At 41.6% G+C, this 10,829-nt stretch overlaps 1 protein-coding gene across 1 annotated transcript; it reads right to left on the bottom strand.

Annotated features, from left to right (window-relative positions):
- Nucleotides 1-310: 310 nt before the first annotated feature.
- LOC308432623 (TRPM8 channel-associated factor 3) lies at nucleotides 311-9,941 on the bottom strand (the record flags this gene model as incomplete). Its single annotated transcript, XM_080932393.1, has 7 exons — nucleotides 311-577; nucleotides 2,474-2,811; nucleotides 4,131-4,370; nucleotides 4,652-4,865; nucleotides 5,619-5,716; nucleotides 5,973-6,937; nucleotides 9,319-9,941. The coding sequence occupies 7 exons, from the start codon at nucleotides 9,939-9,941 to the stop codon at nucleotides 311-313; spliced, it is 2,745 nt and encodes a 914-aa protein (XP_080788519.1).
- Between the last annotated feature and the right edge of the window lie 888 nt (nucleotides 9,942-10,829).

Raw genomic sequence — 10,829 nt, 5'->3', positions numbered from 1 at the left:
GGAGCCAACAAAAGACAGTTCTTCAATTAAGTCTTTGGATTTGAGCAGCTTTTGTAAAATGCTAAACAAGAAGGCCAAGAAACAAATCACACAGCTTAAAAATTAATCTCGAGGCAACAAATTGAGCCATCTGTATTGCAAAACTTGAAAGCCACTGCATAGTTTAATCTCTACCTTGCAAAAAGTATTAAGATGATTCTAACAATGAGTGGTGGGGGTAGCCCCTAAAATAAAATTTTGTGGAATCATGGGGGCTTTTCTGTTGCATCCCATAAATGATCTTCTCTCAGGGAGAACAGCTGGTGTGGGTTCACTCTGTATTTTCTGCACCTTTAGGTTTATACATTGTCATGGGGTTTTCCTGCCACTCTGGTAAAGAGGCTAGGTTTTTAGCCACAGCATAATCGACAGGCCAGCCCCAGGCTTCAAAGAAAGGGGCCAGATTCTTCTGCACAACCTCAGAGAACTTCTTCACCCACAGATTCATCTTGTCTTTGTTGTTTCGAGGAAGGCCAGAGAGGGTTTGGTAGTTTGCAAAGATCTTGATGAATGGCTCCCACCCAAAGCCCTCCTGGAGCTGGAAAGAGAAGGAAATTGAAGAGTGACGTACAACCTGCAAGTCAGCTCCCAAACACATGCATAAAATCACACAGTGGGTTTTAGTTATAAACCATCTTGTTATGTTGATTTAACATGTCAGTTGGTCTCCCTTTCCTTTTCCCCCAGAAGCCTATCCCTGAGATAGGTGGCTTATCTCAAGCTTCTTCAGTCAACTCTCAGGGAGGTTTTGTGCTGTTACTCATTTGATTCATATCAAGGTCTCAGGAAGTTGCAATTAATTTCAACATTGTTATTACCATTGCTGCTAAGCTTAATGATGAAGATCTGAATCTCAATGGGGAGAGTTACAGCCTTTCATCATGTGCAGCTCAACACTGGAAATGGATAAGCTATGAATATTCCGCTTTAGATGTCCTAGCTCATCATTGGGAATCTGTGGCCCTTGGAAATAACAGCCTTGAGCAATCCATCTCCACCTGGTTCTTTTATTCTTGCTTGACTATAACCACAGGCTGGGCCCTTAGGAGATGCTTTACATTGGCTATAACCAATTATCATCAGAGCTGTGCTAAGAAGCACATGCGTAGATAATCGTTGGATGCACATACAAGCCACATTAGAATGTCGGCCAGGCAATAAATACTGCAAAGAAAAACAAGGGGAAAATTCCTGCAGGCTTCAGAGAAACCTGTTAAAAGCTAAATGGGCAATTCCTGATATTTCTAGGATGCAAAACTGTTTCGGGTAGAAAAAGGCACCATTAGTAAATGTCAGCGACACGAGCCATGGTGAGCCATCCTGAAGATGAGATGTTTGCAGCTGTAGCAACTTGTGTAACTGGTGAGACCTGGAACTGGATGCGGACAGTGTGGTGTCCTACATGAAGGAGCAGGAAACTGCTGGTGGGTTTCAGGTTTATGGCATTTGCTGATAATGCAATATCAGGGAGACTATAAAAAGAGTGCTAGAGGGCCAGATGGAAAGGTGCTTGAGGAACTGAATTTTACTTGATATATTAAAATATGGAACAGCAATAATGGGGGGAGGGCGGGGTTAGGTGACTGGCCAGAAATCCAGTCTCAGACCCCAGAGCAGCGGTTTGTTTCCAAAGGCTTTGAATTAATCATTAATGTCAAGGTATTAACTGACATCATGGCTGGGTCCTGTAGATTTTAAGACAGATTCTCTATTAACAAGAAAGCTGAGTGATTCAGAAGTTATCTCAGACTCACTGAAATCACAAATTCGGTGAAAATCCAGAAACAGCTATAAAAACTAAAGCATTAATACTGGCCTCCAGGTCTGTCTTTACTAATAAATTGGGTCAATTATGTTATTTCATCCCTGTTGCTGTGGAAATTTGAGCCTGCAGTGTGACTATGTGAATATTCTTTCAATGTGTCTCCCATGGGTAGTAAGGAAGTGGAAGGGAAGGTTTGAGATGCTATAAAATATTGCATATTACTTACTTTACAATGGAGCCTGACTTCATTCATATGTGATGTTTGCTTAAGACAATGGAATTTTGAATAACTTGTTGCCATGGTACTGCCCCTACAATCTATCTTCCATAATACACTTTTGGAGTAGGGGGACACCAATTTCTCCTAAGCTATCAAGGTTGGTCAGGAGAAACTAGAGGTATTTGGCTAAGCTTGGTTTCACCATAGATTGTCTGAGCACAGCTATGTAATTATGCTGTGTTTTCCATAATGATCCCATACATTTTATTGATTTCCCCAGAGTTATGTGGTAAAGAAGAGGAAACACATTTAGTTATCCACATCATATGTGTCATGCCTAACCTATAAGAAGATGCCACCATCTGCCCATCTCCCTACACTGTGTAGGGATCTTAGGATTACCAGGAAGTCTGGTGGTTCCCACCTCCCTGAATATATATACACAGTACCTGGAGATAAGTTTCTAGGGCTGTCCATACAGCCCAGTTACTCAGAGGTGCTCCCTTGTTCAAGTGGTCTTTGATCCTCTGCTTCCTACGCTCAGGATTCAGACAAGGATGGGCTTGATCCCTGGGGATATTTAAAACCATCTCGTGCACATAAACACTCCAGAGATTACACAAAGCTTCATTGGTGTGAGGTGGGAATGTCCATCCAGGCTTCTGACAGTTGTGGCCCAGTTCATGGGTCACACCCCAAATACCATGTGACCTTATTGTGGACTCATTAATAATGCTTTTAGCGATACGAATTAGGCCCATGATGGGGTATCCAGAATGAAGAAAACCTGAGGAAAATACCAGGAAGTAAGAGGCAAAGAGACACATGTGATGCCTTTTCACAGTCTGCATCCCCACTACCATCCCAGAAGACCTAGAATATGGGTAACTTCACATGGGCCCTACCTAAGCTTATTTGCCATGAGGCTTTCTTTTCCTAGACAGAACTTGATGCCCATCTGCTTTTTATGTGTGGAACACGGTGCTGACTGGTACCACTCATTATTTGCCCTATTTTCACATGGGTGACACATGCATGTCATGAGGTCATATGTTCCAATGAGGAAAACCAGCAAAAGTCTTCTCCACATTAGTCTTAGTCTTAAGGAATCATTTTTCAAAGTCTGCAAGTGGCAATTAGTTTTTTTCCTTGTTCCCTCCACACCTGTTATTTCTTCTGTTTTATTCAGCATTAACAAGTCCTCTTGGCTCTGCTGAAAGCTACTGAGTACCCACCTCTTGTCTTTTCTCTTCCCAGTAGATGTACTGTTTGGTACACTGTTTAAAGATTATCCTTGTATTATTCAAATGCTTATTTTTCTGTCTCCATATCTGGCTGCAATCCTGACATGGCACTGTAATACTTGTTCTAAGTATCTCCTGCCCCAATGTTGTGTAAACATTGCTCCCATTTATCCTCTCATTTGTCAATAAAAGCTGGTCAGTCAATGGCTGAGCAGAAGAGAGAGAATAGGGTTGGACTTGTGACTCCAGCCAGGGAGGTAAGGGGAGAGAGAGAGAATGAGGGAGGGAGGAAGGGAGGGAGGGAGTGGGGAGAGAGGGAGGAAGGGAGGGAGGGAGTGGGGAGAGAGGGAGGAAGGGAGGGGTGGGCAGAATAATTCACCATGAGGAGAGGGTTCAAAAGACACCACAGAAAAATACCTGGGTTAGAGAGAGCTAAATCAATACTAAAATGCATGTAACTATCTCTGGGATTTGGCTGGGAGATAATCAGATTATCTTTGAACAATAGAATAGACTAATAACTGCCCAGTTATTGTGCTGTTAAGATTATCAAATAAATCCTATAGTTTCTGTCTTATTTATTTGGTAACTATCTGGAATAGAGAAAAGATTATCACTTTTAGAAATGCAGTTTTACTTCCCTAACTTTGACTCCATTTAATTATGTTCCTTGATGGCAGATATGAAATTTTTACAGTTTTTTTTTTTTTTTTTTTTGCTTTTCAGTCTTGCTATCCTGTAACTCTTTGTATATTTGAGATTTAAATGATGTGGGCTATGCTCTCTTCCCCAGATGATCTCCATAAAATTATGTCAATTCAACTGAAAGTCAACTCTCAGAGCATTCATATGAAGTACCTACCAATTAAAATCTGCTTGTCAAGTACAAGCCTCTCAGGTCTTTTAAGAGGGAAGGGTCGGGCTGCCAGTGTGGTTACAGCCTTTAGTATCTTGTCCCAGAGTTGGAGCAGTGGGTTGGGATCCTGAAGGACTTTGAGGTTTACTGTTGGAATTGTAAGGATGATATTGTCTGTGGCTAGTTCTCCCCATGAAGCTTTGCTGTGTTTGATAAGATTCTTCCATTCCTCCTCAGTTGTCTTGCCTGGAAATAAAGGTTACATAGCCTGACCCACAGCATCTTTTTTCTGGATTTCAGTTGTAGACTTTCAACTGTAGACCACATGGTAATAAATATCCTTTGTCCTTCCTCCTCTCCTTTCAGATCTCCAGGAGGAGAGTGTTCATATTTTTTTATTCCACTTTCTGTCTTGAGACTCACATCCACCCAATCACTCCACTGCTTTCTCTCAAGCCAGATCGCTTCTCTCCCTCTAGTTTTCCCTCAGCTTTGTGTCCCATTATGAAATTGGGTCTCCTACTCACCCAGTCTGAAGTATGGAGCAGATACAGCACCACTGATGGTGACAGACACATTTTCTTGATGGTATTTTTCCGGCACCACGATGTAAAGAAGGCCCCCAAAGAGCCAGGAAATGGATATCTGGCATGAAGTTAAGTGGTACATATAGGTCATCACAGGGGGACGAACGTATGTTTTTGCTTGGCTTATGTTGTCCGTGTGGCAGCCAATGAGGATCTATCATAGAGAGCATAAGTCTTCATGAGAGTGACAAAATCATTCCCTCTTACACATAATTAAAAGGAGTCAAAGTTGGGGAAGTAAAAATGCATTTTTAAAGTGATAATCTTTTCTCTATCCTGGCTAGTTCCCACATAAATAAGACAGAAACTATAGGATTTATTTGTGGTGTGTGTCATGCATAAGTAAAATATTAGTACCATTTATTCATTTTCTTTAGGGTTCTTTTATCTGTTCATAAGTACTTGGGGCTTAAAAATATGGTAAAACCAGTTCCAAGGTAAATATTGACTCAGAAAACACACTGCCTATGCCTATACCATTTTCCTTGGGTCTCAAGAAGAGAAGACTATGGAAATGGTTTATGGAGTTGGAGCTTGAAAAATATTTTGATAGTATTTCAGATACCTCAGGAAGGAAAAACAGTAAGAGAAACTTTGATAATAAGTACAAGATGGAGAGGTGAAAAAGGAAGTACATTTCTTAAGCATCCATTATGTGCCACAATCCAGCTTTTTAGTGACTACTGTGTTTGTCTATTAAAATAGTGTGTTTCTGACTTATATATGATGAGGCTGTTGGGAGGCTCTAAAATATTACTGAAGAGAGGCTGGAGGATCTACACAGCAAGTTTCATGATAGCCAGAGATACATAGAGAAACCCTGCCTCAAACAAGAAAAAAGTGACCAGAAGAGGATGAAGGCTGCTGTGGGCATGTCAGTAGTCCAATAGGGATACAAATGCTTTACCTTTAGCTTGGCATGAATGGCTTCACTAGGAAGTGTTACTTGTGCAACCTGCCCTTCAGGTAAGTAGAGTCCAGTGCTCACCCAGGAGTTTTCATTGTCTGATGAGAATCATAAGAAAGGTTGTGTAGTCTTTCCAGAATTCTTCCAGATTTCCCCAAGTTCTCCCAATTCTAGAACTATAGGATCTCCCAGACTAACCTCAAACCACCCCAGCTTCCTGTATACCTAGACTTATTTTCACAAAAGATTATAGAGAAAGAGAAGATGGACTTTGGGGGGGGGGCTCCCTGAAGTGATGCTGAAGCTAGCTAGCTCTCTTGCTCTAGTCCTGCATGCCCAGAGTCCACTTCTTACCTGTGCTTATTTTAATGGTCACTGGAGATTCTGTAGGAGGTAGTAAGGTGGGAGGGAGAAATAGCTGAGATCTGTCAACTCCAGAGTTGAACAATTCGTAAGCCAGGGTTAGCAGAAAAGCCTGAATGCTGCCCTTTGAGATCGGGTGTTGCTCAGTCACACTCGGGAAGCCCTTGCTTTGGATCATTTTCAGGACATGTTTCTTCACAGAGTCATAGATGGAAATCCTCTGATGTGTCATTTGAAACATGTAGAAACAATCTTGTGAGAGCTTACTCAACCAGCCCTCTTGTAAGCTACTCCCCTGGCTGTAGATCACTGACTCAAATTGAGACAGGGCTCTGCGGATGTGATAGCTTGTCACCTCAGGATTGAGAACTGGGAAGCAGCCTCTGTGGACTACCTGGCTGATGATGCCAAGGCCAAAGCGTTTGAGGATGATGTTATTTGGGTATTCGGTCATACATTTAGAGCCTGGGTTTCTGCGGCCCCACCACCAGGCTTCTGCACCAATGAGCAAGCCTCCACCTTCTGCAACAAATTCCTCTACCTTCTTGGAATCTATATTGGTGAATGAGCAGCTGCAAAACACACTCAATTCATTGGTTAGAAGTTTTGTTTCACTCCATTGGAAATTGCTGTTTGGTAACATGGACTTCAGGGCTTTCATTTCTGAAGCTAACCCAATTCGGCCTGTCTGATCTCCCATCAGCCAGTGCAAAGCATTGTGCACAAACGTCAGCATAGTATGGTTAAGTATCACACTCTCATGCCCTGCCAGCACCACCCGACCACGGCCATATCGGGCAGCTGCAAGGAAGCAGTTGGATAAATTGTCTACCCCCAAGGGAAACGCCCGCTGTCCATGCAGAAGCAGCTGGGAGGGGACTGGCCCTTTCTCAATGTTCATCTTAGACACCCCCTTCAGGAGCTGCTGCTGGTCATGCTTGAGTTCATCCTCGCACCTGGAAAGAGACAGTTGTCGCATCAGTGCCTACAAAAGATGTGAGTATAGTATTCGCAGGTCAGCAGAGACTTCCCTGAACCCCAGCTCTTTTGGTCTCAAACCTTCAAGAGTGAACAGAGAAGAGTGATATTTTTATCTCACCATGATGCATCTTCAAATCACTTTTTAACTGGGAGGAAAGGGAAGGGAAGGTGAGAGAAAGGGAAGAAAGGAAAGAAAATTGATAAAATTGATCACGGCAGACATGTGTACATATAAATAATTATCAAAACAAAACGCTGCAAAACCAAAAATGAACAGACAAAACCAAAATATTGAGCAAAAGGTGGGGGAAAATATTTACGACATGTAAATAGTCATTGAAGTACTATCTTTAATACAGGAAGAACACTTGCTAATCAAAGAAAATGATGAAAGTAGAAAAATGAAGAGCAAGTGCCTTAAGAAAGAGTGAGAATTGCTATAAACACATTGGCACTCAGAAAACACAAATGAATAGTAACAATGATATCAAGCAAAAATTCCTAATATTCAATACTAGAAATAGTATAAGCTATACTTTTTCATGCGTATAAGTTAATGTAGCCTTTTAAAATGGCAATTTTCAATTTCGATAAACATTTCATAAGCAAACACTTTCGAATCCAGGATTCACCTTAGGTTAGGTGGGAAAACTTTCACGTGATAGAAAGCAGATAGATACTCATGGGGAAACTTCAGCAGCAGCTATTGATTATGACTCAAACCTCTGCTCTTCTCCTATGTGGTAGTTACTCCCTTTTCTTTGGTTTGCTTTTTATTTTTCAACACAGTGTTTCTCTGTGTATCTCGGGCTGTTTTAAAACCTGCTCTATAGACTGAGCTAGCCTCAGAGATCAGTCTGCCTCTGCTTTCAAGTGCTGGGATTGGGCTACCCTCACCCCCACACTACAGTTACTCTTAAAGCAATTTTTTTTTTTTTTTTTTTTTTTTTGGAATCAAAAGCATTGGGCAGTTAAATCAATCCTTCAGTCATGAAAAACCCACTATTTTCCCAATTTTGATCTAATCTTTATGAAGAGTCCTGATCTACTATGGAAGTGATGGTGCAGGGCAGGTGTTAACGCTCTAGTCGCACTGCTCCAGGAAAGAGAGGCTCCTGAATGTAAAGCTCCACAGTTTATTCACGTTACATTTTTCTTGCTATTCCTAGAATATGATGGCATTGTACTTGATTGACTGACTGATTAATTAATTGATTCATTGATTTATTCATTCATGTTTAGTTTCCACTTATAACACCAGGTCCTGCATGAGGTTCAAATAATACAATGGTAAGCAAAACAGAGATAATTCCTTCTTAAAATCTCTCTGTATGAGGGGGCATGTGTATATATGCCTGTTTACTAGTGTATGTGTACTCACATAAGTGTGTAGACACAGATTTAAGATTGGACATGAATATACAGGGTAGCCTGAGGCTGATGTTTAGAAGTCTTCCTTAATCATGCTCCACCTTATTTATTGAGGCATGTTCTCTCAATTGAACCCAGAACTTACTTGTTCAAGTAGCCCAATAGGAAACTTTCTCCAGGGATCCCTTATCACTACCTCTTACATACTGAGATTATTGAATGGCCTCCATGCTAACCTAGAACTTATGTGGTTGGCAAGCACTTTTTTCTTCAAACTCTCTCCCCAGACATAAACACACATAGTTTATGTTTTATATATTTTGTAGACCTTTTCATAACTTACGTTTCACATTATATTCACTCCTTTTTAATTACTTATGATGAGGCTATTCAATTGTAAATACAAAAAAAATGCCCTGATCTCAAGGTATTTAAGAACCAGTCTATACTAGAAAGCATAAGATATTGTTGCTTAAATACTAAGGTAGTTTGTGTAGATATGTGTGTCGCCCATGAACTCAAGTATGAAATGGCACTCAGGAATGGTGCTCCTTGTCTCGGAAAGTATGTCTGTCACTGGGGGAGGGCTTTGAGGTTTCAGAAGCTCAAGTTAGGCTCAGAGTCTTTCCATTCCTGCTGCCTGTCAATCTAGATGTAGAACTCTCAGCTTCTTCTCCACCTCCATGTCTGCCTGTGTACTATCATACTTTTCATTGTGATGATAATAGACTAAACCTATAAATGTGTAAACCAGACCCAATTAAATGCTTTCCTTTATAAGTGTCTTTGTGGTCATAGTGTCTCTTCATGCACTAAAACATTAGCTAAGAAAACTACCTTATGGGGTGATTGCATCGATAGTTAACAATTATTTTACTCTGTGATAACCAATTTATCTACTGTTGGCTGAAATCCCATTTTAAAATAGGGTAATTGGCCTGTTATTTCACAAGAATGAGATTCCCATGAGGAAGGCATCACTTACTGGACATAGAGTGTGAAATTGGGTATCTTCTTAGAAACCTTGAAGCAGTCTCTGTTCCCAGAGACATCTGTAAAATACACTCCAGCCACACTTGTCACCTTGTTTCCAGGAAAACTGGATAGCACCTTATCACGGCCATGGTAGACTGCCCAATTCATAGCCTGGCCTCCAATGAGCAAGCCCCCACCATGCTTCACAAACTGGACCAGCTTCTCAGTCAAGGTGTCATTGTAGGCATCAATGCAATAAACTCCCAGACCCTCTCCAGGCTCAGGCTGAACCAATGCATTTATTCCAGAGCCACCTAGGATGTTAACTAATGATTCCAAGGAAGAATGCACTGCAGTGGGAGCCTCTGGAGAGGGGCAGAGCCAGCTCACTGCATTGAAAAGAAACGGAGCCAAGCCAGCATGCAGCAGGTAGCTCTCATGGGATACAACCACCAGGCGGCCTTGGCCATAGAAAGAGGCAGCAATGAGCACCTGGCCCTTGTCATTCACCATCACTGGGAAGGCAGTCTCCCCAGTGAGAAGGAGTTCACTGGGAATGGATTCTTTGGGAAGATCCCAGCTGGTCACTCCATTCATGAGGGCCTCAAAAGCAGCATCAGGATTTGTTGCCATGGTTCTTCCAGCTGCTGCAGAGGAAGCAGAAACTCAGGACAGTGAATGAATGAATGGATGCCAAATAAATCAAAGCAAGAAGTGTTTTCACAGTCTTAAACACTGAAGTCTGTACTCCAGCTTGAGAAGTTAGGATACTCACCTTTCCTTTGATTTCCACTGGAGAGCTTCACCCTCAGGATGCATTTTTACTACTCAGTTATTTCTTGCTATCTCATTCCTTACTTCCACCGAGATGCTCACTAGGGCTTTCTTCCATTGTCTTACTTCTCTCTTCTAGTCCCATGCTGCCCACCAGATGCTGTAGTTATAGCTACTCTTTATGTAGAAGAGCTATAATGATCCCCATGGCTGGCCCCAGCCCAGACTTCTCTGATGCACACAAACTCTGTTTTTCTAAGCATATCAGTTCCAATTGCTATTTGTGAGGAACTGAGCTAATCTTTACCTTCTCAAAGGAACAAACATTCGAACTAATTTCTTTTTGTGTAGAGAAGATACTATCAACCTTGAGAGGTTTGATGTAAAGGCTGATTTGTGTAGAGACTGGTGTAGGCACCTGTCACTAGCTGACTCCGGAATGTTTATTTTTCTCCCCAGTTGCTCAGAATGATGGGGGGGGGGAACAAAGTTTTAGAATCATATTTTCTCTCTTCCTCTCTCTATTTCAAACAGCCCATCATCAAACTTTACAAAATGTCAATTACATCTCTTTCTACTACTGGTGCCTCTGGCCTGTTCCAGAATCTTCAGATTTCAGGTGTCAGTTGTAATGATCAGTGATCACGCAAACTCCTCCTCTGGTCAGAAACTTTCTGTGCTAATTACTGTCCAGCTGACACAACCTAGATCCACCTAGGAAAAGAATCTCAACCAGGAATTATATGG

Source organism: Micromys minutus, assembly GCF_963924665.1.
Source record: "Micromys minutus genome assembly, chromosome: 18".
Lineage (NCBI taxonomy): Eukaryota > Metazoa > Chordata > Mammalia > Rodentia > Muridae > Micromys > Micromys minutus.
The sequence above is the reverse complement of the archived record's forward strand: the minus strand, read 5'-3'. Positions and strand labels throughout refer to the sequence as shown.